This window comes from Mauremys mutica, chromosome 4, assembly GCF_020497125.1.
Source record: "Mauremys mutica isolate MM-2020 ecotype Southern chromosome 4, ASM2049712v1, whole genome shotgun sequence".
In the NCBI taxonomy this organism is placed as follows: Eukaryota; Metazoa; Chordata; order Testudines; family Geoemydidae; genus Mauremys; species Mauremys mutica.
In genome coordinates, this window is record NC_059075.1 from 84,329,144 (window position 1) to 84,355,379 (window position 26,236).

Here is a 26,236-nt window from a genome sequence, read left to right on the forward strand (position 1 = left end):
TTTCCACAAAATTCAGGAGGATTCGTCTCATAACCAATCATAGGAAAATCGACATAGGTACAGAAAGCCCAGTAAACTTCAGAGGTACTGACTAATGCTCCCTCTAAGAGGATAGGTTCACCAATTTTCTCAATGAAGCCAGGGATACTGCTTCTAATTCCTTCAGAGTCCAGGTATGAGTGCTTCTCAGCCTTAGGAGCTGTGCACTATTCCTTCACTATCCCAGCTCAGTGTTATTGCTCTGTGCCATATGGGCAAAAAGAATTGGGCCTTTTATGTTCACAGCGGATACAATCTCTAGCCAGAACACTGATTTGGAAATGGAGACTTGGAGTGTACAATCAGTGAACAAGTGCATTAATTTTTCTATTTCAGTGGTGATGTGAGATGCAATGCTTTGGGGAAGAATGCGACAAATCAAACGTGCAGGGACTAAAAGCACTTCTCATGCTTGAAAGCAGCATATCAAAAGAAAGTGATGGAAGCCTAGAGATCAAAGGAAGTTTGCCAGTAGTTGCAGGAGAATGAATCAGGTAATCAGGTCATGTCTATGAATAGATTACACAGGTGGAAAGAGCAGTGAACTCAGCTGAGCAGCAAGTGAAATTCAGATCTTCAAGGAATACAGGAACATCTCCCTTTGAGTAGAACTCTAGTCTTCAGTCTGCAAAATGAACAAAGCAAAGTGCTGGAACACACAAAACTGACTGACTGAATTTTGACAACAGCCAAGAGTCACAAGAGTGACTTGAAGTCAGAAAACATATACAAACTTTCATAGTTTGGATAGGCAGAACTTAAAGGCAATACTCTAATAGCTAGCATTGACCATTCATGTGGTTCATGGTATACTCCTACCCACTCTGACAACATATACAAAAAAGTTTAAATTGATTTGATTAATGTTTTTCCCTTTGTAACATAAACCTGATTTTTTTAAAGCCTTACAGATGAGAGTAATTTCTGCTTTTTTTCCTAGCAGAAGGAAAGGATAGGGAGTGGGGAGGAGTTTGATGGTGTTGAATCTTTGACAAAGACATCCTCTCTCTAAAGTGTTAGGCATAAATGTTAAATTTATTTTTAAAGTTTAAATGCTTTGAGTAAAAATGCTTTTCCTGCTCAGCTAGGGATGTAAAATGTTAACCAATAAGCATGAGTCTTCTCGGTAAGGTGTTCTGCAGGACTCTGCAGCCAGCCCCACACTATGGGGTCCCAGCTGAGGGCCCCGGGCACAGGGCCGGCAGCCAGGACCCCTGGGGCAAGGCAGGAAAGGAGTGGAGTACCCAGGCATGGGGCCAACAGCCGGGATCCTGGGCACATGGGGTGGCAGCGTAGCCTAACAGTTAAACGTTTAACCAATAAATGTTTAAACTATTAAAATTGTACTTTTTAAAAACACTATTTACATCCCTAGACTCAGCTTTCACTCTCTTGCATCTTGTGATGTTACTATTTCAGTATTCTCATTATCCTGTTCTTCCAAGTTAGACCAGACCTGAATTCCTCATATAAAAAACAGGCAGGAAAGAATCCTTTCCTTCTTTATAATTCTTAAAGCAGAAGTGGGAGGTGGGGACCACTCTCCCCACCACCCCCCTAAACCAGAGGAAGCAGCTTAAGCTCTGTATTTCCTGCCTTAGTAGGTTCTTTAATATGAAGAAAGGTCAATTGCTCTGACAAATATGGATAAATAATATAAACAGGTGGTATGTGGGGGGCCTGCACATATAGGGGGTAGTAGATTTGCTTAAAATTAAAAATCTAAATATTAATTCAAAAGATGCTGAAAACAGAAAATTGAGTTAGGAACGTTTTGACCATAAAGCTTTCTCCAGGGAATTCTATGTCAAAGTGAGGGAGGGGAAATAATTTTGGTATCAGTGAATAGAATCCTAAGGGAATTTGAGCAAGGTATATTTTTGAACTGGGGGCAGTTCCTTTACTATACCAATATGTTACAAGAGGAAACTTTCAAATATGTCCACACCTCCAGGAAACCTCCATAGTGTAAGATTTTCCCTTTCACATCATTACAGCTTAAAGTTATTTTTGAGAGAGAGAGGCCCAAATGCCATCTACTTTCTTATCCAGCGGTCCGATAGGTAAAAACAGAAAACTGATACAAACATCCTTATACTTTGGAAGAGTTCAGATTTGGATCTGAATTTTGGTTCTCGTGCATCATTTATTCTTCCTTTACACAGAGGTCAATGGGAACTCCGTGAGCTGTAAATCAAGGCAGAATTTGACTTTCAATGTTTCCATCACCCAGTGTTTAAGGAAACATTTGCTACGGTGAAAGAAGCTACAATGGCTATAGATTGACAAGAAGTGGCTGATGTGATTAGGGCCACGCCCTCAGGGGCTCGTTCACCTGCACATCTACCAATGTGATAGATGCCATCATGTGCCAGCAATGCCGCTCTGCCGTGTACATTGGCCAAACCGGACAGTCTCTATGTAAAAGAATAAATGGACACAAATCAGACGTCAAGAATTATAACATTCAAAAACCAGTTGGAGAACCCTTCAATCTCCCTGGCCACTCGATTACAGACTGAAAAGTCGCAATATTACAACAAAAAAACTTCAAAAACAGACTCCAACGAGAGACTGCTGAATTGGAATTTGCAAATTGGACACCATCAAATTAGGCTCGAAGACTGGGAGTGGATGGGCCATTACACAAAGTAAAACTATTTCCCCATGCTTATTTTTCCCTCCCTACAGTTCCTCACATCTCCTTGTCAATTGCTGGAAATGGGCCATTTTCATTATTACTACAAACAGTTCTTTTTCTCTCCTGCTGACAACAGCTCACCCTAACTGATCACTCTCCTTATAGTGTGTATGGTAACACCCATTGTTTCATGTTCTCTGTGTGTGTATGTATATATCTATATCTATCTTCCTACTGTATTTTCCACTACCTGCATCCGATGAAGTGGGCTGTAGCCCACGAAAGCTTATGCTCAAATAAATGTGTTAGCCTCTAAGGTGCCACAAGTACTCCTGTTCTTTTTGCTGATTTATAGTGGATTATGAAATTTGGAGAGTGCCCCAGTTTGTAGTGTGGGTCCAGCTGCAAACTTCTCAGACGTTAGTAGAGGAAGAAAGTAGGTCGTTGGCCGTAATGTTTCAGTTTGGTCTACAAAAAGTTCTTCAGGTTAATGGGGAAGAGGGTTCTGTCCTCAAGCAAATTTGTATTTATTCCCACCGCCCCCCAAAAGGTATTAAAGAAAAGATGTTTTGTTTTGTTTTTGGCTTCCCAGCTTCCTTCCCACTTGTGAAATTTCAATGACAAGAGCCCCATAGTGCTAGAGAGGCAGAGAACCCAAGAGTTCTGCCTCTGCACTAACCCATTCCAGCTCTGAGAGCCGGAACTGTCTTTTTTCTCCCCCTACCATTTGGAAAATTCAAATAAAAAAAAATCATCAGCAAAACCAAAATTCCCACATAAAATTTCAGTTTTGCAAAAAGGCCATGTTTTGTTGGAAAAATCATTCCAATGACACATTTTCAACCAGCTCTAGTGGTTGAACCTGAAACCATACAAAACTCTACCGTTTTGACTGTTTTCCTTTGAGTTCAATAGTTAATGTGCATTAACAACATAATAGGCACCAATATTTACACCCAGTTATTTGCAGATGCAAAACTATGAGGGCAATTTAAAAAAGTCTGTCTCATATCTATAAGATATCTGCCTTCTGATGAAGATACTATTTTCCTCTTCCTATAATGCAAATTAATAGCAAGATGCTCTTACCACAGAACAACATAAAAAAGATCTTGACATACAATGTGTAAGTTACTGTGGTTACTTCATTTGATTAAACAATACCCTTACCACTTAAACTTGGAAAGTTTAGCCTTAAATTTAATGTGAACGAACTGATTAAAAATACATTATAAATAATTCTTAATTTACATACTTGATTACTTTTTTTTGACTAACTTTACAAGATCATTATTGAAAGAACGCAGGAGTAAAAAGAAAGTAGAAAATATTTAACTATAGCCTTTTCTATTTAAAAATACAATATATTACATGCTCACAGTACTTTCATTGTGCAAAACATGTACTGATACTGTGTGGTGTTGTATTTACTCAGTTTGCTTTGTACTGTTTGCTCTGTACTGTTATGAAGAGTAAAACAGACAATAGGTACATAGTTGGTTGTAATGCTTTAAACAAGTCATTTGCAGAAATTAATGGACATTAGTTTGCTTTTATAAAAAAGAGCCAATTTTAATCCTAAGCACTAAATAAGGCTTTTCCAGTATTGAAGACTTCTTAATGCATTTACAATTCGTTTCCAGGGGCTAAATCTTCCAAATCACAATGGTAAGATGCATGCAACATGTTGTACTGGAAAAATATATCCACAAAACAAGTTTAACAGCCAGACATCCTGGTCAAAGTTGGTCCTCTGACACTTCAAGTTTTCTTTGTGGGGCAAACAAGTTTCCTCGTGAAATTCCATCCACACCGTCTGAATCTGCAGGAGATGAAGCAAAACTAGAAATTGCATTCGGCCCTCCAGGCGTACGGAAAAAATTTTCAGTCACTGGCTGTGGCTCTTCGGGTTTCACTGGAACAGTAGTCTGATTGGAAGGGAAAAGAACATTTGTTTCATTAGAGGCACATAAAACTAGAAAGAAACGTAAAGCTAAAATTTTGAAAAACCTTGTAAGAAAGACTTTATAAAAACAATCTGACTAGTCTATTCTGACACTCTCAGTATATTTGAAAGAGTGTATTTATACCTGTTTTATGAGAGTGTCATTTGTCCCTTCTAATCCCATGTATTATTTATAGAGCAAAGATTTATGAACACCCCTTAGGCAACATGATGTCCTGCAAAACATGCAGACTAAGTCTGCTCTCAGATTAACTATGCATATTATCCTACTCCATGGATTAGTGCATATCTGAGGTAGAACCAGGAGCTGAAACTTTACATTAAGTACATAAACAACAACAACATGAGAGGAATAAGAGTTCAAGGAGAAAGAAAAAGAAAGTAAAATAGAAAATTTCCTTTTTTTGGCCTTGATAAATGCCATCTTGTCCTCTCAAGGTCATTCAAAACTGCTATTGCTAAAATGTCTTAGGTCCTTGCTAAACCTCACTCTTTACATTCCCCCAACTGGATCCCTGTTCTCTACAACAAACAAGTTCTTTGTCTGTCTCTTAAAGACTCCTCATGGCTTAGTCCCACCCTACCTACCAAGGTATCGAGTTAACCCCTCCATCTATTCTAGCAATCGGGGTGGATAAAAGTCTATTAAAAATTAAAAACAGTTTATTTAAATAAGATTCTTTTTATTAAAGTTTATAATACAAATTTAATTTTTAAAAATAGATCATATATTAAAATCATTTAAAATTAATTTTAAAAGTAATGTACGCTGCCAAGTTTTAAAGTCAGTCAAACCACTGAACTGCTGGAAGTCACCCCTAAGCAGCTGGACTCAGTTTATTGAAACACTATGCCAGCTTTTGACAGTTGTAGGTGCAGAGAGAACATTTTCTTCATATCAGTTCATTGAACTAAATTAGTTCAACGATTGGTTCATTCAAAATAAAGAAACCAATTAGGAGTTGAAAAAGCAGAAAAGCCTGTTTCATCAATCTATGTATAAATATTAGATATAAGAGCATGAGATCTACTAATTAGAAAATCTTGAGGGACATGGTGACCAGAAACAATCAGTTCAATTCTCTAACTACAGATACTTTGTTAATGGATCAGTTAGTTTTAACTGGCAAAACATGTTTTAATAAACTTTGATAAACGTTTTTACTTATGTTTCCAACACATTGTTGGTTAAATAAAACTACCTTAAAACAAATTAAAGTGCTCTTTTGTGCTTTTTAATTTACTTTTAAATTTCCAAGTTTGACACTAATCGCAATTACAAAAATTAATCACCTAATAAATAAGAAATACCTCATTCCTCATTTCTTAACAAATAAAATGTAAACATTAAGAGTCTGAATAAAGGTAAGTTAAGCTATACAATATAGCTTTAATATGTATAGATATAGTGCATCCTGCTGGGTGGCAGACAAACACCAAACTTCATGTAAAGGCTATATTTAGTTGCAGATCAACAAGTTTTAACTAATGAGAATCAATCTTGCAACAAATGCAAAATAAGATTAAAATCTATTATTTAAATAAAGTTTTCCTGATTTCTGATTTAAACCATGATTAAAACTGGTGATTTAAATTGCTTTGATTTAAATCAATCCACACTGCTAGCAATAATACCAATCTTTATTGTGCATTACTCAAATTTTCCTTGATTGTGGCTTTTAGGCACTACTATACTATAAATAATATCCAACACTTAAAAGAAGATGGAAAACTTTTATTTGACAGTTATCTTACCTGCTGTAAAGGAATTACTGCACCTGATTTTCCATTTATGTCACACTCAGTTATCTGTGATTCATTTTTAAACACTCTTCCTTGTTGCAAGCTCACATTCTCTGAAACAGGACTAACATGCTCTGGTTTTGGAGAGATTGGCACTGGCTGAAGCACAGGATTTGGAGAAACTTGCACACCAGCAGGTATGAGTCCTAAGTGCTGTAGTGTAAAGTTCAGAATTGAAGAGCTTGGGTTTTGGACAGGATTGCTATGGCTTGAATTAAGACACGAGCGGTTTACTACAGGTGTAGCAGCTATAGAAGACGGTGATACCATTAACTTCAAGGGTGTGACATGAAAAGCAGGAATATTAACTGCTGTAAATTCTGAAGCTGTCACTGGAACAACACCTATAAAACAAAAACGAGATGGAAATTAAAAATCAACCTTTAACAGATATGGGGTTTGTCTACACTGCAGCAGAAGACTCGTGGCAACGAGTCTCAGAGCCCAGGTAAATTGACTCGGACTCAGGCTGGGGGGCTAAAAATAGCATTGTAGACATCCCAGCTTGAGCTGTAGCCCAGGCTCCAAAACCCTACGAGGAGGGAGGGCTTAAGGGGCCAGGCTCCAGCCCGAGCCCAACTATCTACACTGCAAGTTTTTTTTCCTTGCAGCCTGGGCCCCGCAAGACTGGATCAGTTGACCTGGGCTCTGAGACTCCCTGCTGTGGGTTTTTTATTGCACTGTAGATACACCTTGGGATTCCTACAGGTGAAATCCATCCCTGGTAAAGGTTCACTGACTTCTGTTGGGTGAAATTGGTCCACAATGCTGAAAACCAGAGAGCTTAAATGTATATAAATACTTATATATTGTGTATATATACACACCTGCAATGGGTGAACTGTAGGTCATGTGTGGCAGCGAACATATCCCAGACTTTTCCTTGTTAGAAAATATGGCCTCGTTGCCATGTTGCGTGCACTGAGCAAGAGGAATAATATACCCTGAAGGAAACAAGGTCTGAAAAAGAAAGGATAATCTTTTTGTACAGGTGCAATAAGAAACATATTCATGATGTGTTTCTAAAGGGATGATTTTTATTCCACAAGAAAGCCCTTATTTTTCACTCTCCCCACCTTCTAGGTCCTATGCTGCATCCGTTTCTGTTGATTGACTTCTGCCAGAGGCTTGGACAAGACCCCCTCAAACCCAGATCTTTAGTTGGCTGCAATCTCCATTATGTAACTCAAAGCCCTCCTCTCCTCAAGAAGTAAGAGTGTGCTGCATTTCTGTTAACCTCCAATTAGGCCAGACATGTTTTTAAAGCACATTTTGACAGGTTTTTTGAATGCACAATTAGACAAACCAGAGTCTGGACTAAGATGGCAACATCATTCCATTCTCAACTCAGATGAGACTTTTGATGCAAGAGTCCAACATGAGTAAAATACCTTTTTGATATAAAAGTTTGTTTGTGCCAAGAGAACTCACATCTCAGCCCAGACACAGATAGACACATTAATGATGAGACCCACTGTGGAGTGCTGAGTTTTGCAAATGAGCAAGAAAGCATACAAACAAAAGTAGATTGCTCATTTATTCTGGCACGGGGTTTATAAATATTTCATGTTCTATTAAGAAATATACTATATTTAAAAAAAAAAAAAAAGGAACCAGATTTTAGAATTACAATATCTCACTATATGCCAATGCCATTCAATTTGAGCATTGTCCTATGCTGTTCAATCAAAAATTTTAGAAGTTAAGAACTATAAGAAGTGTTTGGATTAGTCACGTGAGAATTCACATGCCTTTACTGTAAACCAAATAAACCTTTGATATGAAGCATAAGAGGAAAATTAAAGACTCTCCAGCAGAATTTCTAATGAAGTCAATTTATCAGATCAGCAATATTTGTAATGGAGGTGGCTTAAGTCTTTTCTACCTCCCCTGTTTGTGTGCCTAATACAGTAGAGTCCTATAAGAAACAAAAGCTTAAGAGTAGACTGTAGACTAAATGCATCAGAGGTTTCCTGTATGTATGCTTTGACTGTTAGATTTCAGCTTCTGAAAGTAATAAACCTTTGGGAAGTTGTACTTTTCCAATTAGTGGAAAGTATACCTCATGAGCAGGAACAGCAAATGCAACAGGCATCTCTGGTGTAGTACTGGCTCTGCTTTTATCTTCTGAAAGACCTCTCCTTTCATGATCAAAGCAAAATTCCATATTTGGATCTAGTTTCTCAGATTTGTTCTGGCTTCCCTCTTGGAAATTATTGATTTCAGGCTCCAAGTGCACAGCTCTAGAAGATGATCTTTCACCCTTAAGAAAATCTCCCTGAAAAATTATGTAGTACATACAAACAAAAAAACAAAGACATTTTAAAGATGGGGTTTAGATATCTACAGTAAGTGTAATTAAGAAGTAGATATTTTTAATAATGTATTTGCTTTCATTATATTAGATATTTTAATTTTAAGTCTCAAAAACTGATTTCATTCATTAAGCTTTTGTGGATACTACTGGAAAAAGCCCGATCTTAAGGAGCCATAGCATCAAACCCCACTCAATCACTCTGCGCTGTAGGAGCCTAAAGTACCAGCACAGCAGGCTGGTCACCCACCTGTGCCCCCACCAGCATACTAGATGTTCCTTGGTTGGGAAGGAGCATGGTCAGAACACACTGCACTGATGAGCTAGAGCTGTTCTAGCAAGCACAACTTAGAGAACAGCCTAAGGACTGCTAATGTGTACTAGGAGGCCAAAGGTCATCAACTGTCCCCAGGATTGAGAAACAAGGGTCAGAAAGACATCCATGTCCCCATTCCCCAAGTGCACCAGCGCAGCTCACATATACCTAGAGATCTGGAACAGAAAGTTTCAGCTTCTTATTCTCTTAATAGTTTGGTTCATGGTATATAGCCCATTATATAAGGTGTCAGGAATTAATAACACTAGATCGGGGATGAGTAAACATTTTGGCCTGAGGGCCACATCTGGGTATGGAAATTGTATGGCATACCATGAATAATCATGAAACTGGGGGTAGGGGCTCCAGCTGAGGTTGCGGGCTCCAGGATGGGGCCAGAAATGAGGAGTTCAGAGTGTGGGATGGGCCTCCGGCAGTGGGTTGGGGTGCAGAGGGGGGCCCCTCCAGCTGACGGTACGAGCTCTGGTATGGGGCCGTGGATGAGGGGTTTGGGGCACAGGAGGGGGCTCTGGGCTGGGATCAAGGGGTTCAGAGGGCAGGAGGGGAATAAGGGCTGGGGCAGGTTGGAGTGCAGGGGGGCTCAAGGGTACAGGCTCCAAGCGGCACTTACCTCCAGCAGCTCCTGGAAGCAGTGCCACGTCCCTTCTCCAGCTCCTATGCAGAGGCACAGCCAGGGGGTTCTGTGCACTGCCTCATCTGCAGGAGCCGCCCTCACAGCTTCCATTGGCCGCAGTTCCCAGCCAATGGGAGCTGCAGAGGCGGGGCTTGGGACAGCGTGCCTGACTGCCTCAACGTGTAGAAGCCAGAGGGGGAACACGTCGCTGCTTCCAGGGAGCTGTGTGGCGCCACAGCATGCACAGAGCGGCACAAGCCCCTGACCCTGCTTTCTGGCGGGAGCTCAAGGGCTGGATTAAAAGATCTGATGGGCCAGATGTGGCCCGCGGGCCATAGTCTGCCCACCCCTGCACTAGATACAAGTCCTTGAAATACTTAAAATGTTATATCTCTACTTTCCCTATCAACATCCATAAAGCCAACAATGAATGCCATTCACTATGTGAGCTGAGAAGTGCTTGAACTACTCCAGAAAGACTGAATCACATTCCCTGGCAGACAGCAAATCAAGTTACCAGATGTGTTTTTTTATTATACTTTTAAAATGCTCTGTAAACACTTCTGGGTGGGGTTATTTTTCTGAATCAAACTGGTTCAGCCCTCCAAAGATATGCTTTGACAGAACTATATATTGTATCTGAATGTTTTCCAAGCACCAGGCAAACCATGAACAAAGGATTGATAGACATTCACTCTCAAAAAAGGCAAGTTCAAGATTCACTCTTATGAATATTTGCATAAATTGGAATTACAGGAATTTGAGCAGCCCCTTAACTCAGTGCAATCTTTCCACCTATGTCTCTCCCCACCACCTTCAAACAAGAAGCACTCACTCTGTAAGACTGGTGATATCTCTTTGTGCAGCCAACCACTGGTGGCCCTGTAGAACAATGTACTTCCATCAAAGTTTAAGAACATTTGTACAAAACTCAACCAAAGGATTAAGTTTCCACAATTGCTCCTGAAACCTTGTTCTATACAATGCTTTTATGTATGGCTTTTATTAGGATCCCAAGCACTCTGTAACAGTAGATCATCACACTACCATATTAAAGTAAAAAACTATACCTTTTCTTGTATTACTTACTGTATAAACATCTTCAAGACTTTTCTCACCACTTCTACATTTTTTAATTGAACTGTTCTCCTGTAATGCTTGAGATCTTTTAAGGCACCTCTCTGGTGTAAACTCAATTTTTGTAACTTGTCTCTCTTTAGCCACCAAGTTCCCAGCATCACCTTCACCTGTATTACTGTCCCTCTCTTCAGTGGTCATTTGATTAAATGGTATTTTTGAATTAGCATCAAAAACACTTGTAGTTCCAGTCACATTGGGACAGGGCACAGACTGTAATGTAGTCACAGTCTGGGCTTGGGAAGGATGCAAATATATTGCATATGAAATAGCAGAATGGGTTTGAGGTAGCATTACTGGAGAAACTGAATTGTGGATAAGAGGCAGGACCCCCAGTGGCTGAACAAGAGATGGAGTTTGACAGGATGATGTAGTATTAGGTTCACATTTCAGAAGAGATTCATCACTAGAGGTCAATTTACATTCTAAGGTAGATCTTGTCAATTTCATCTTTAATTCTCTAAAAGGAAAAAACAAGAAATACACACTTAAATACATTCAGAAGTGCCCTGGTCATTTTATGTCATGACAGAAAAATGGAGTAACTTGAGGTAATTTTCACTACTCCATCCATTAAATAAAGTGAAAATGAAATGTTATTGAGTTTAACAGTTATCGGTTGGCTAACTCTAGTTCATAATAGCTGACTAAATACACCGCAAGCTTGTTGGCCCAATGGTGAAATAAGCTTTCCACTATAACACTAGTGTAAACATACCTTGATTGTCCTTCTAACTGCTGTTTACAAATTGCTGCAAGCTGGGCCATTTTACTTGGCAAGGATGATGAATTTTGATCATTATCTGCTTCGGGGGAAAAAAAAAGCCATAAATAGAAGTTGGATTCACTTTTAAGAATGCCTATTTATACAGTTTGCATGGTTTAAGTGTTTAGTAACAGGGTATAAAGCCTTCCATCTCCATGTTGCCATTCAATTACAGTTCAGGCTGGATAAGTCAGTTGGACAGTGGCTTAAATTGGAGGCCTCAGTTCAGTTCTTAGTAGAGAAGCATCCACAAAAGACAACATGAGGCACTAATTAATACTTTGGCTGGCAGACTCTGAGCCCAAGAACTGCATTTACATGAAGAATAAATGGTCATCTCAACTTTAAATGTGGCCCTTTCAGAAGGGGGCTGAGCCATAGTTAGGCGTGGCAGGATTGGATTTTTATCAGTAAATGTCAGGAAACGTTAGTTTTGCTGACAAAAAATATTTCCATCCATAATCAAAATGGATAGGCAAACAAAGAAAAATTCTACGTGAGAACTTAGAATTTGATTTAAGGACATTTACTTTGTATATTTTGGCACATGATGTTGACAATATGCATTTTAACGGTTATAAAGCTTTAACTGTTTGAATTTCAGCATCTACTATAATTAAATAATAATTCTCTGACTCCCCAGAGTTTCCCCAAATGAGAAAATTTAAAAATAGATAAAAACAGCAAAGGCTGCTTAAAAATAATCAATATTATCGGTTGAAGTTATAAAAATATAAAAATCTAATTGTGCCAAACCTAGCCATAGTGCAGAGAAAGGTTCAGTATGCATATCCATAGAACATATTCCTAACAGAATACTTAAGGCTATTAAACGCAACACTATAAAAAAGTCAATATGAAGTTATGTAAAAATTAATTCATTTTCTTCTTTAATAAAAAAATACTTGTGAAAGCACACAAGCTATGTAACAGGAGCAGGCAATTACAAATAGTGAGCCAAATTTGGACCTGGGGTAAAAAGTTGTAAAATGTTTGCAACTCTATTGTTGCACCTACTGACTCCAGGGCTAGATTTGGTCCATCAAAGAGGGAACAGCTTCCTATATTTTGTTATATGGATTAGCTTCAGAAGACAAAGCAGGTGGAATCTGTCCTCATTATCAATCTTCTCAGGCCTCAGATGTAAAGCACTGTACATATATTACTAAGTGCCAAACTTCTCTGTTGGCTCCCATTATGCCTGTTTTTGACAGTTATCAGTCAATCAGAACTTGTGTTTGTATTTCAAGTATGCACACGCCCTTTCTTTTACCTGAAGAGGTTAAACATCAATGTCTATTTAACAAGAGATCCCATACAATATGTTAATAGCATATCCATTGTTGTATGCACTGTTGTTGTAGCTGTGTAATCCAAGGATATTAGAAAAACAAGGTAGGGGACGTATCTTCTATTGGACCAACTTCCGTTGGTGGGAGAGACAAGCTTTCGAGCTACACAGAGCTCTTTCCCAGACATGAGGAAGGTACTCAGAGAGGCACAGCTAAATACAAGATCATAGGACTGGAAGGAACCTCGAGAGATCATCTAGTCTAGTCCCCTACACTCATGGCAGGACTAAGATTGAACTATCTGAACTCACTCTCTCACCCACCTTATCTCTCTAACAGCCTATCCAGAGTAAGATACTGCAGTTTGCTTTTCAACTACATACTTGTGCTTGTCTTGCTGGGGCTGCTTGGAGCAGAATGGATCTTCCTCCGGTCACTTTCTATAGTCTTTACTAGCTTTATTAGAGATGGATGCCGAGTGAAGCTTTGCTTGCCTCTTGAAGGGAAGAGATTTTTTGAACACTGCTCTTTGGGAGATTTAGATTTTGCAGAATTAGATGGAATCAAGGAAGTGGTAGTAGTTACAGGTTTTGTATCTAAAACAGAAAATGTAAAATAATATCACATATAACCTGAACAATAAAACAGTTCTTTTAATATTTGTTTGGTGATTAGAGTGTAGGAATTATTTGACAAACTGGAAAAAAGAAAGAGCCTTTAGAGAAAAATTCAACTGTCCTTCGGCCTAAGCTTTTCACGGGGAAAAACCAATCATGCCAATCAAGACAGCAGAAAGAAAGCAAAGTAGTACACCTACCCTGAATGCCTGGTAAAACCTCTGGTCCTGTCCATTTGAATGCTGGCTTTCTGCCTTTCTCCTCTGTAACATGAACCTTCTTGATAAGCTCAAGACTACTGAGAACATTAGCTATGTCATACAGTCTCCTAATCTTGGCTGAAATAAAACAAATATATTAATGAATTCTGTATAGCATTTCTGGGTTCATTAGCAGCACACTTTAAGTCATACTTATTTCACATTAGGCTAAAGATGCTTCCCCATCCCCCAACATGCTCTTGTATTTATGTTACACAAAATCAAAAGCAACAGATGAGGTTACTCAGACTGCAGTCACTCATTTTGCAACTCATATGAGGAACTCTATTTTGGATCCTTCAAGAACAATTTTGTCTTCAACCAAGCTTTTTTTTAATACTTGGGCCTCTATATTGTGCAAACGTGGAGAAACCTTACTCTGAAAGCCAGCAGCTAGAAACAGGTTGGAGGAGGAACAGAAATATCCTAAAGTACACTGGAATCATCATTCACCTGCAGAATCTTTCAGTACACCACAATATCCTAATTAATAATTTCAGATACCACTACCATAGTTTTAAAAAACAACTGAACTACCAACAAAGAGCTCGACTTCAACCAGAACATATCCAAGCCAAGTTTCTCCCATTGAAAAAATACAAAACCTGGCAAATCATCCACAAAATTCAAGGCTATCCTTGTTAACCAAGAGTGTGGTAATACATTAGTTACGTTTACAAAAAGATACCATCTCCCAGCAATGCCCTTGGAATGCTTTTTGTCGGACACACCAGTTCCTGGGGGAGAAAGAAAAAACACACACATCCTAATAATTTTAACATGATGCAGTGGAAAGGAAACTACTAACTGAAACTACTGAGACCTGATCCTGTCATTACTCCACATGCACAATTCACACAAAAGCCAATGGGAGTTTTGTCTGTGAACCAATGACAGGACTGAGGGTTTACAAATAAAATACCAATTAAGGAGATATGAACTATTTGTGTATACACAGAATTAGAGTTGACAGAGACAAAATTTTAAATTCTACTTCCTCCAATGAGATTAACTACTGCCTGGACTTCTAGAAATCTCTCTAGATTTCAACCAGCAGAGCTACACGACCAAAATGAAGACCTGTCTACTACAGGGACACTCAAATCTTTGTGACAGATGGTGGGAGAAACAAAAAATAAAAAAAAAATTCATAATGAAAAAGACAATTACCAATAAGCAACATGATGATGTCACTTCATAATTAGGGCCCTACCAAATTCACAGCTGTGAAAAAACTCATCATGGACCTTCACGGTCATCTAATCTTCCCCATGAAATCTAGTCATCTAATCTCCCCCATGAAATCTAGTGCCCAGCTGGGGATGGCGAGGGATGAGACTTCCTCTTCCCCTGCAGGGGTGCTCCTGGGGCGGGTCAGACCCACCTCCAGGATCTCCCCCAGCCATAGGAAGGTCCATGGTTCCAGCTGTTGCCTCCCTGCACAGAGAGGCTGCGGCTCCAGCTGTCTCACACACACACTCACTCCAGTGGGAGGTTGCTGGAAAACCAGACATATGGTAGCCCATACCCTACACCCTCACTTTTGTGCTGCGGTTGGTGGTGGCTTTACAACTGAGGACCCAGCCAGCTGCCTTCCCCTCTGGCTGCCCAGCAACAGGGCAGAAGTAAGGGTGGCAATCCTATGTCCCCCTACAATAGCCTAGTGATTTCCACCCCACCCTGACTGCCTTTTGAGTCAGGACTCCCATGATACACCATGAAATTTCAGATGTAAACATCTGAAAATGACCAATTTAAAACCCCCTGGCTGTGAAATTGACCACTATGGACTGTGAATTTGGTAGGGCCCTATAAAATAGCCTTGTTCAAGTCTTCCTTATATAATCTTTTGGTTGCCTCTCTACAAATAGATCCTGGGGACACCTAGTGTTAAAGGTATAATTAGTTCCTGTATAACTTAATTAGAAATATATTATTGGAAGAGAGAGATTCCCCTTACATTTCACAATATGCAACACTGTGTATAGGAATTACAGTTTGCAAGAATCCCTAGAAACAACAGCTGTAATAGCAAATCAAATGGAATATTTTATTTAAGAAAAATCAAAAACAGATTATCAGAGACAAAACTTACGTAAATACAGACTCAACCGAGACAGCTCCAGCAGCATTTACTTACTTTTAAACTTGCTTTTATCTAAATCTTCTATATGGTCCTCTCCAATCAAAATTTTAGCAGCAACTTCAAGGCTCACTATTTGAGGAGTTGATACAAGAAACAGCATCACAAATTTCTGACTCATCACTCGTAAAGACTTGTCTTTCCTGCTGTTTACTGAAGCTGTACGGAAAGGAGAAAAGATTAAAATGTATCAAGTGACATGACATCTGAAATGAAAGTTCTGAAAAATATTTCAGAAATTAAGTAGCAAAAATGTTTGTCAACAAGAATCATGGTCTTAATTAAAACAGCTGAAAAAGAATGACACTTTTGCATAACATTTTTGCTGCATTTCAGGCTCTAGGATTTAAGAGATTTGTTTCCCTAGGTTTGGATATTTTTAATTACAGATGTATACTCTTCTTGGCATTAATAGAAAATCATTACCTGCTCGAAATTCCATCCCTGGGAGTTCAACAAAACACATTTCTGAATGCTCATTTGGGCCAACAGGTTTTGTCGCCATCTCCTCATTTTTGTCACCATCTAACTCAAACTCATATTCTCTCTTCTTGATCATCTCAATTTGTTGTGTGTATTTGTTCTCTTCGCCAACTTTTTTCAAAGTCTGCAGTGTTCTATTGAGATTATGACGCCCGTACCAAGCATATCTATTTTTGGCAAGGCGGCTCACCATATGCAGGCTCTCTAGCACATTCACAATATCATATATGCGTCTACGTTCAACATCTATAAGGAGGAAGAATATTAATACATTCATCTTAAAATCTGGATCATGTAGTATTGTTCTTAGCATATGTTTCTATGAAGTTGGTTTACCCAGTATGGTGATTTAAGGAACTATCATATTCTGTTAATATACACAGTCCACACCAAATCACATCTTATTTTGATGTCACACTTGGGCAAGTCTTAAATTGTAAATGCAGCTAGAGAACCACCCCATTTCCCACCCATCCAATCACTGATCATACCCATAATTTGGAGACCCAAAAACTGGACTCAAATTATTTCCAGTAGTTGTGGTAATTATTTGCATGTTCTATATAATATATAATTTAAAGTTATTTTTCTTAAAATGTTCTGAAATAAGACAGTATGTACAGAGGAATAACCATTTTGTTAAACAGATTTCCATGGCAAACTCAGAAAAGGATTGTTATAAAAATGGAGGATTTCTTTCTTTTCTTAAGGGGAAAAAAAAAGGAATGAACTAAAATTAGTTTGAGTGTGCATTTTGAAAAGTTTTCATAATTTAACTGTGAAAATACATACCAAAAATGAGATGCTAGCTTTATCAGCATATTCATAGGAACAGGTCAGTACATATTCCCAATCATAAACACTGTAGTACACGCACAGACTTACTAAGCTCTTCTGCTACTTCATCAAGGCAAATATCACTATTCTCTGCAGTGCTGGGGTAATTAGGATATCGAGCTAAAAATTTGTGACACAATAGTCCTAGACTTTTCTCTTTACGGCTTGGTTGAGATTTCTCATATTCATCTCCTGATAAATGCTCCTGCACAGAAACAAGGAAACAGGAATTCAGTGTTTTACGTAAAAATGCTAAATTTGACAGATTTACTGCCAGTGTCTGGGACTGATGAATAATACCAAGTGCCTTATCCTCAACAGCTAGTAAGCCTCAAAATAATAAAACTAGCAAACAGTGTTTGCTATGTTTAACAATTAAAATAGTATCACAAATAGCTAATATTCCAGATTTAAAATCTAAACAAAGGTGGTATATGTTAAAGTTCACTGAACAAATACAGATTCCTAGGCCAGAAGATACCATTGTGATCATCTAGTCTGACTTCCAGTATAACACAGAACTTCCCCAAAATAATTCCTTTTGAATTAAAGTATATCTTTAAAAAAATCTAGTATCTAGACATGCATCAAGACAATAGGCAACCCCCAGTTTAATTTACAAAAATCTTTACAACATACATGTAAACAGTGTTTTGTCTCTACGATTTCACTTCTGTCAAAAAGTCCCTTTTTTTGTTCTCTGTTTCTAATCTCAGGACTAGCCGCGCTGATCAGTATTTTAAGGTTAGCAGTGGGTGTCCATGGATCTCCAGGAGGCACTTCCTGAGACTTAGGGGGTGTTGTCAGAGGTCCAGAATCAGGCTGTATTTCCGTTAATACTGAATATGAGGTAGCTGGCTGTTTCAGAGGGGTTTTCAGTATCCTTCTTTGTGGCTCAGAAGCGTGATTTTCCTGTCCCAAAAATAAGAAAAATAAAATAAAAAAATTATATCTCATAAAATCAGAGTAATGTCATATATAAGACTACACTCCAATACTGTTCTTTATTCTAGTCAACTACCAATCAGTTTATTCTCTTGGGTAGCCTATGGGAACATTTTGAAGTCTACTCAAGTTAAGACTTCTATTAAGCCAAGGAAGTCTTGGTTGAATAAAGTCTGCTACGCTGACCCTGGGTTTATAGCATGCAATATGGCCTTTTCCAGCTTGCATCAAGTAAAAAAAAAAAAACTTAAAATAAAACTCAGATTGACTGTTAATCCAATGCAAAAATGCTAGTTTACCCGTTTTGGGGGGAATAATGCCAAGGATTGTCAGATAAATGTTAAAAACTACTGTTGATGAATAATGTATGAGCCCCCCCCGAAGCTGTTCGTAATCCCTTTCACTGAAGAGGGGTAGAGTGGGGGTAACTACCAGTAAAAGGAAAAGACAAAAAATAAGGGCCATGCTAAGGAATGGGCATGCTTGTTTAGATGTTCAACATTTTATAAGAGCTGCCTCTTTTTTTCATAAGTAAATCTAGAGAGTTTCCAGCACAGGGACGATCTTCTTGCTATGAGGGCTTGGCTACACTTACAAATTTGCAGCGCTGCAGCAGGGTGTGAAAACACACCCTCTCCAGCGCTGCAAATTGCGGCGCTGGAAAGCGCCAGTGTAGTCAAAGCCCCAGCGCTGGGAGCGCGGCTCCCAGCGCTGTCCGTTATTCCCCACAGGGAGGTGGAGTACGGACAGCGCTGGGAGAGCTCTCTCCCAGCGCTGGTGCTTTGACTACACTTAGCGCTTCAAAGCGCTGCCGCGGCAGCGCTTTGAAGTGTAAGTGTAGCCAAAGCCTGAGAAATGAGACATATGGCAAATTTCAAATCTGTTGCACCAATGTGAGCTGACTCTTGCAGCAGGATGGAATGGCTTGCATCAGGCAAAAAAACAAAAACAAAAACAAATACTAACTCTGATGTCCAATGAAAGGTTCTCTTGGGTTAATGCTTGAGACATTTACTTATCACTTTTGTATAACTGAAAACAACATGTAACATACATATAGCTCGGTCTGTACATTTCAAGCTGTGTATTGTTTCTTCTATGTTTATTTGATATACCCCGTATTTTTCCGTGTATAAGACGCCCCCATGTATAAGACGACCCCACTTTTCTAACCCAAAATTCAGAAATCAATATTTTAAACATAAAACAGAACACATTTTTATTTAGTAATTAGGCAACATTTACATACCAGTACTATGATATTATGCATCACACTTAGCTTTGAGCAAGTCACTTTATTCAGCCTCTATTGCATCACTGCTGTCTACTGAGTCACTGTCTATATATATGAGATCAGCCTCAGTTCCGTCCAATGGCATTGCTGATTCCACATTTCTTGAAGGACTTCACAATCACCTTTTGTTTGACGCCATACCATGAGTTTAGAACCCAATTGCTAACCTCAGTAATGGTTGGTTTTTTCGCTCTTCCTGTCGGTGTCAAGTTACCACCTGCTTTTTGAATCCATCTACTCCATTCTTCTCTCATCAGGGCTTTAAATGGCTTGTTGATTGAAACATCTAGTGGCTGTAGCTGACCTGTAAGTCCACCAGGAATAACTGCTAGCTGTGTTCGCAAATCCGATGCAACCCTTTTTGTCTTTTCCGTTAAATGTGCTCGGAACTGATCAAAGACAAGTAGAGCTGGCTTCTTTAAGAGCCCTCCAGGTCTTCTGGACCAAACCTTTGCAAACCAAATGGCCATAATGTCTTCATTCATCCATCCCTTCTCATGAACTTGCACAATAATGCCAGGTGGTATGGTCTCTTTAGGATATGTTTTCCTCTTAAAAATAAGCATAGGAGGCAGTTTAGTACCATCTGCACATCATGAAAGCACAGCAGTATAGTGTATCTTTTCATGGCCACTTGTTTTGATTGCCACTGTTTTGATTCCTTTCACATCAACAGTTCTGTTGGAAGGCACATCAAAATTGAGAGGCACCTCATCCATGTTTCCATCTGACTTGGTTCAAAATCATATTTTTTCCGAAGTTGTATGACATAGGAGTGAAACTGTTGGATTTTATCCTCGTAAACTGGTGGCATTTTCTGTGCTAACTTTGTTCGTGCTCTCATGGCCAACCCTTCTCTCCTCATGAAATTGAAGCACCATTTTACCTTTCCTGTAAAATCAACAATCTTCATTTCGCTTGCAAACATTCTTGCCTGATATTGAATAAGCTTGGTTGACACACATAAGCCACTCTGGCGCTGCTCCATAATCCAAGTCTTAAACCTCTGCTCCAAGTTTGGCCATTTTGCTGGTTTTCCTCTTAAGGCCTTCTTCTTTTTTGGCATCTTAAGGAGTTGTTCTTCCTGTTTTCTCCACTGTCTGATCATACACTCAGTGGGAGGAGGTCCAAACTGTCTCTCTGCAGTTCTATTTCCATGCTCTTTTGCATAACTGATTATATTCAGTTTGAATTTTGCAGAGTAAGACATTCGCTTATTTATTTTTTTATTTTCCGACATCTTTATGGGCTCAGAACGCTCCGACATTACCGGTCCCTGTCGCATCTGCGCACTGCCTACACGCTCTCCACCTCCAACGGGATGTGTTCCAATTGGTTTGTTCAGCATCAGCTGACGTCAGTTACATAAGGCTCGTGATTGGAGGAAGCCTGTTTGCAGAGACAAGCTATCGGCAGTTTCGTTCGTGATTGGAGGTTAGTGATTGGCAGGGCCCGCTCCAGGCACCAGCTGAGCAAGCTGGTGCTTGGGGCGGCATATTCTATGGGGCGGCATTCCACCCAATCCTAGGGCAGCACGGTCATTTTTTTGTTTTTGGTATGCCGCTCGGGCCGCCCTGTAGGGGGCGGCAGTGCGGAGGAGGGGAGCACCCTACAGCAAACTGGGCAGGGGGTCGGGTGCAGGAGGGGTGCGGCAGGGTTCTTCCCTCTCCACCGACTGAAGCGGCGTTTTTTCCCCTCCTGCTTTGCCGTTCCGGCCATGCCACAAGTTTTTTTTTGTTTTGTTTTCTTTGCCGCTCCGGCCACGCTGCAGGTGTCCCCCCCTGACTTTGCCGCTCAGGCCCAGGAAGAGGACGCCGAGGTAGGGGTAGAGGAAACGAGGAGGGCCGTGCGCCCCGGCTGGTCTCCGGCCGCGGCCCTGCCTGGCTCCTGCCACGTCCCTCCCCGGCCCCGCGTCCCCGGCCCCACAACTCCTGCCCCGGCCCCGCGTCCCCAGCCGCCCAGCCCCGTGTCCCCGCAACTCCTGCCCCCCGGCTCCGCGACTCCTGCCCCCTGGCTCCGCGTCCCCGGCCCCGCGACTCCTGCCCCCCAGCACTGGCCCCGCATCCCCGGCCGCCTGGCTCCGGCCCCGCGTCCCCGGCTCCGGCCCCGCGTCCCCGGCTCCGGTAGTGCGGGTCCGGGCACTGCGGCGGCCGCGATCCCACCTACCCGGATGCCCGGCTCCGGACACTGCCTGGCCCCGTGGCTCCAGCTGCCTGGCTCCTGCTGTTTTGCCATGCGGCCGGGCTCCGGCAGCGCGGGTCCGGGCGCGGCGGCAGCCCTGGCTGCCCAGCTCCAGCTCCGGCTGCGTGGCTCCGGCCGCCCGGCTCCCGTCACATCCTCCGGCTCCGGGCGCGCGACTCCTGCCCCGGCCCTGCGTCCCGGGCTCCCAGCTCCAGCCGCGGCTGGACTGTAGCACCGCCAGCCACGTCCAGGCAGCGCGGTAAGGGGGCAGGGAGGGGGTGTTGGAGAGAGGGCAGGGGAGTTCGGGGGGGGTGGATAGGAGTTGGGGGGGGTCAGAGGGCAGGGAACAGGGGGATTGAATAGGGGCAAGGGTCCTGGTGGGGCAGTCAGAAAGGATCAGGGGTTGGATGGGGCGGTGGGAGGCAGTCAGGAGCAAGGGTTCCAGGGGCTGTTTCGCAACCACACGGTTCTCTCCTCGGCTTACTTCCGTGTATAAGACGACCCTCAATTTTTAGTCTAACGAATTTAGGAAAAAGTATAGTCTTATACACGGAAAAATATGGTACCTAGGAAAATGGGGCTCCATTTTAACTGTGACTTAAAGACCTATCACACCTGCCATCAATTTTCCTTTTTATTCCAGACACTTTAAAATAAAGTTTTTCAGACAGCTGTTATTTTACTTTACAGCAAGAGAATATATGGAATTGGTTAAAAAAAAACCCACAACACAATATATTTTGGGCCTACCTCTGTAAGCCCTCCATTCAGTGAAGTTTTACCCCTTTAAATGGTGTTCAACACAAAGAGCTTGCAGGAATACATTCAATATAAATTCAATTACTTAGTAGCAGTAGCAAAATCATAGAAAAAAAGTACAGTAACTAAAGTGGGTTCAATGCAGCTATTGCCATTTGCTGGAATCTGTGATTTATTCACAATTGCAGGGTTTTTCTTGTCGCCTGTAGAATTGAACCAGGCAAAACCACCACAAGCAGAACAGTCACATTTGCTCTTCCCATCGAGGCTTACTGTCAGCCTGACTCACTATGGCGGGGCAGGATAGTTATAGGGCAACGCCAAGTGAAATGGGTTTTACAACAGAGCCCCGGCAGTTAAACAGTCATATTGGGCAGGGTTAACACATGACTATGGCCTGGTCTAAGCTATAGAGTTAGTTGAGGCAAGGCAGCTTATATCAACCTAAGGATGTGAGTGTCTACACTAAAATTACACTCCTGCCAATGTAACTACCCTGATTTAATAATTCCATCTCCAGAAGCATAGGGCTTGTCTACACCACCGCACAGGGTCAATCTAAGATACGCAACTTCAGCTATGTGAATAGCATAGCAGAAATCAACGTACTTAGATCTACCTACCTCGGTGTCTTCACTGTGGTAAGCTGACAGCGGGCGCTCTCCCGTCAACTCCGCTTGCGTCCCTCGTTCTGGTGGAGTACCAGAGTCAACGTGAGAGCGCCCAGCGGTTCATTTATTGCCTCTACACTGGCCGCAATAATCGACCCCCCGCTGGATCGATCGCTGCCCGCCGATCCCGGCAGGTAGTGTAGACAAGCCGCTAGAGTCAGTGCAGTTAGGCGGTTACTGGCTTCCACCAGCCCCACACTGACACTACAGGCACTGCTGGTGGGGACGCACAGCGCCAGCACCCGGAGCCTTGCCAGGCCACAGACAAGTGATGCAATGACTATGGCAGCTGGGTGCCCACGGAACTGCGGCCACGCTCACTCTGCAGGGTCGCTATGCCGGCGCGGCGCGGCGCCAGGCTCACGAAGTACCTTCTCCTCGGGGCCCATGTCACCCCCGGGCTCTCCGGGTCCGCTCGCCGCTCCTGGGCCAGCCGGGCTGCGCAGGGTCATGGAAGGCGCGGGGCGCTGGGCAGCGGCGACGGCATCGCAGCACTGACGAGCCCTGGGGAGGGGAACGCAGCGGCGGGTGAGGCGGGCGGGAAGCTGGGCGGAGACCTGCGGCCGGTGAGCACCGAGCCCGGCCCGGCAGGAGAGTCGGGACCCGCCCGTGGGCGCGGGGCGCCCGGCACCTGCCAACGCCCCCGCGGCAGAGCCCCGCGCGGGGGAGGGAGGGGACGGGCTCCGGGACCGCCTCACGCAGCTCGGCCCGCCGCCGCCGCCGCCCCGCGAGCCCCAACTGCTCCCCCGGCCCCCGCCCGGACACGCACCAATCACACAGCAGCAGCCAGCGGGGCGCCGCGCTGATTGGCTGGTGGGGAATGGGCGAGGCTCTTCCGGGATCCGGTTTAAACGTTTGGCGCCACTAGCCCCGCGCGCCCGGTAGCCATCCCCGCGAGGTCCCGACGGGTCGCGCCCCACCTGCTCCGGAGCGAGGCCCCGCTGGGATCCCCCAGCAGCCCCCTAACCGGAGGCGAGGCCCCCCTACCTGTGCGGAAGCTGCCGGGCGGGCCCCGCTGTAGCTGCCGGTGCCGCTCGCTGCCGATTTGAATTTAACCCGCTGCAAGAGAGACGCTTCGCCGCTTGCTTACCCAGCCAACGCTCCCCCCCTCGTGAGGCGGCGGCGGCGGGCAGAGCCCAGCCAATCACAAGCCGACACCCTACCCGCCCAGCCAATCACAACCCGCAGCCCTCTCTGCCGCGCCCACGCCCGACCTCCGAATTGCGGCAAGTTCGGAAAGTTTCTTAGCCTGAAGTTTGGCGGGTGCGGGGCGCGGGAACTGGCGGGTGTGCAACGAATGGGTGTGTGTGTGTGTGTGCGTGTGCTGAAAATCGTGGGGGAGCACCTGTTTCTCTTCCACGCCCCCACTGTGTGGGCAAGTCGGTGGGACCCTGTTCTCTTAGATACTAGTGCAAATAGGGGAGTCTCTCCCCCAATCTTGGTATCCGTGTAAATTTAGGGGGAATCCTCCCTTTCACCCCAGTTGTATGTGCACACGGAAGGGTTGTACTAATGAAGCAAATCTCCCCCCGCGTGTGTGTAAATGGAGAAGTTCAAATGAGTGTGTCTAAATGGAAGTCCTCGTGTGGGTAGATGTTACTGGTTCATTCATGTGATACTGTTTTGCAAAATATATATTTTCAATTTGTCTGATCCCACTCCATAATTTACTTTGCTTCCTTTCAGAACAATAACATCTAAACATGCAAAAGGATACAAAGATTTGACTATTACAAAAGAGTATTAGAATGGTAAACCTGCGAAGGGTTCAGCACTTGCTTTAGTGGAATTTTTCTTTTGAGTGATAATAGCATCTGGATGTTGGGGTCTATTAGGGTCTATTAAGGTCTATTATATCCATTTGTATGAGTTCCTGTATACTCTGGTGGGGTTTTTGTTTTTGTTTGTTTTTAAGTTATCTACCACTAATTGCATTGCTGTTTTCCCTGGTCAATTCTAGTGCATCACTGTTCCATACTGTTTATGGTTTGATCTGAGTGATTATTTTTCCTATTTCAGGGCCTACTTCTGACTCCTATAATTCTTCCACATGGCAGATTTTGCATTGATTTAAATTTCTTGTGAACAGGGCTTGTAGTTTAAGAGCTTAATCCTGCATTTTTAATGCCATTTATCATCTTTCCTATTCTTTTTGCACTACAAATCCTAACATCTAAATCTATTTGCAGGACCTTGATCTCTTGCAGTCTTTGGGCACCAACTCTACATTAGGAAAAAAGTAGAGAAATTTAAATCTTCTCCAAACCTAGCTTATATGGGCTGGACATGTTTTCATGATCCATCACACCCAAGCCAAAAAAAGGCTGAAAACATTGCCCAAGAGAAACCTGATTAACTGGTATTAGCTGAACCTGTTTTTGAAAATGCATTCAGATGAGGGATATCTTTCCTTCATGTGCCTATTTAGCCTGTTCTCTAGCTGCCACTACCTGAAAAGCATTTTCAGAAAGAATTTAATAACTCACTAATTGTGCCATTTATTGTGGAAATAAATAACTAATTATTTACTTTGTGGAAAAGTGGCTTCTTACAAGCTCTTGAGATAAGGATGCAAGAGTTGTCTGGTATCCAGATTGGCTATATTATGTACTATTGAGCATGCAGGCCTTACAGCATTATTTTCAGTTTGCAAGTTGTAATGCTTGATATTTCTTTTAAAAAGTTATATCCCAGACTAAATGCTTCATTAAACTGGAGCTAGGGTTGTGAACTTTAATTATTTAAAGATAACTTTTTAATATGTTTGCTCTAACTAAACAAGAAAAAACCAACCCAATGTAATCACTCGAAAGCCTAGAAATTTAAAGTGAAGATCACCCAAACAGCTGACTATTGGGTATTGTTATCCACATAAGCCATACCAGGAGACAATCCTATTCTCATTCAATGCATATCTTCACATCAGTGCCTGAAAGCTGAAGTGATATAAATTGGGAACAGCAGGGCTCAGAGAATCTCCCCTTCCCCCATCCGTGTGGTAGGATTAATTTGATTTGTCCCTGGTCAACAAATACAGGACTAGAATTCTGATATATTTGCTTTTTAGGTAAAAGATGATCTGCAAGACAGTTCCTACATGCTTTACTAATCAAGGTTATTGAATGAGTGATGTGTAAC

The 26,236-nt window shown here is 42.1% G+C and overlaps 1 protein-coding gene across 5 annotated transcripts; it reads right to left on the bottom strand.

Moving 5' to 3' along the window:
* Positions 1 to 3,737: 3,737 nt before the first annotated feature.
* Positions 3,738 to 24,212, bottom strand: E2F8 (E2F transcription factor 8). Of its 5 annotated transcripts, XM_045017032.1 has the most exons (14): positions 24,086 to 24,212; positions 23,470 to 23,602; positions 17,888 to 18,160; positions 17,297 to 17,453; positions 16,355 to 16,657; positions 15,926 to 16,087; positions 13,726 to 13,863; positions 13,292 to 13,504; positions 11,569 to 11,656; positions 10,803 to 11,310; positions 8,512 to 8,727; positions 7,277 to 7,409; positions 6,402 to 6,793; positions 3,738 to 4,608 (listed from the first exon to the last, which is right to left on the bottom strand). In XM_045017032.1, exons 2-14 carry the CDS (start codon positions 23,548 to 23,550, stop codon positions 4,420 to 4,422), a joined length of 2,853 nt encoding a protein of 950 aa, XP_044872967.1. In that variant the 5' UTR covers positions 23,551 to 23,602; positions 24,086 to 24,212; the 3' UTR covers positions 3,738 to 4,419. The 5 variants fall into 5 exon arrangements, with proteins under 5 accessions (XP_044872967.1, XP_044872966.1, XP_044872969.1 ...); XM_045017031.1 differs by lacking the exon at positions 24,086 to 24,212 and having other exon boundaries at positions 23,470 to 23,704; XM_045017034.1 differs by lacking the exon at positions 24,086 to 24,212 and having other exon boundaries at positions 3,739 to 4,608; positions 11,569 to 11,653; positions 23,470 to 23,704.
* Between the last annotated feature and the right edge of the window lie 2,024 nt (positions 24,213 to 26,236).

Excerpts from the sequence above, each read along its gene's own strand:
- E2F8 (XM_045017032.1), bottom strand. The coding sequence starts at position 23,550 with ATGACCCTGCGCAGCCCGGCTGGCCCAGGAGCGGCGAGCGGACCCGGA. Across the intron at positions 8,728-10,802 it reads GTCTTGAAGATGTTTATACA|GGAGATTTTCTTAAGGGTGA; the intron begins GTAAGTAATACA and ends ATAATTTTTCAG. Across the intron at positions 7,410-8,511 it reads TTGCTGTTCCTGCTCATGAG|ACCTTGTTTCCTTCAGGGTA; the intron begins GTATACTTTCCA and ends TTTCTTTTTCAG.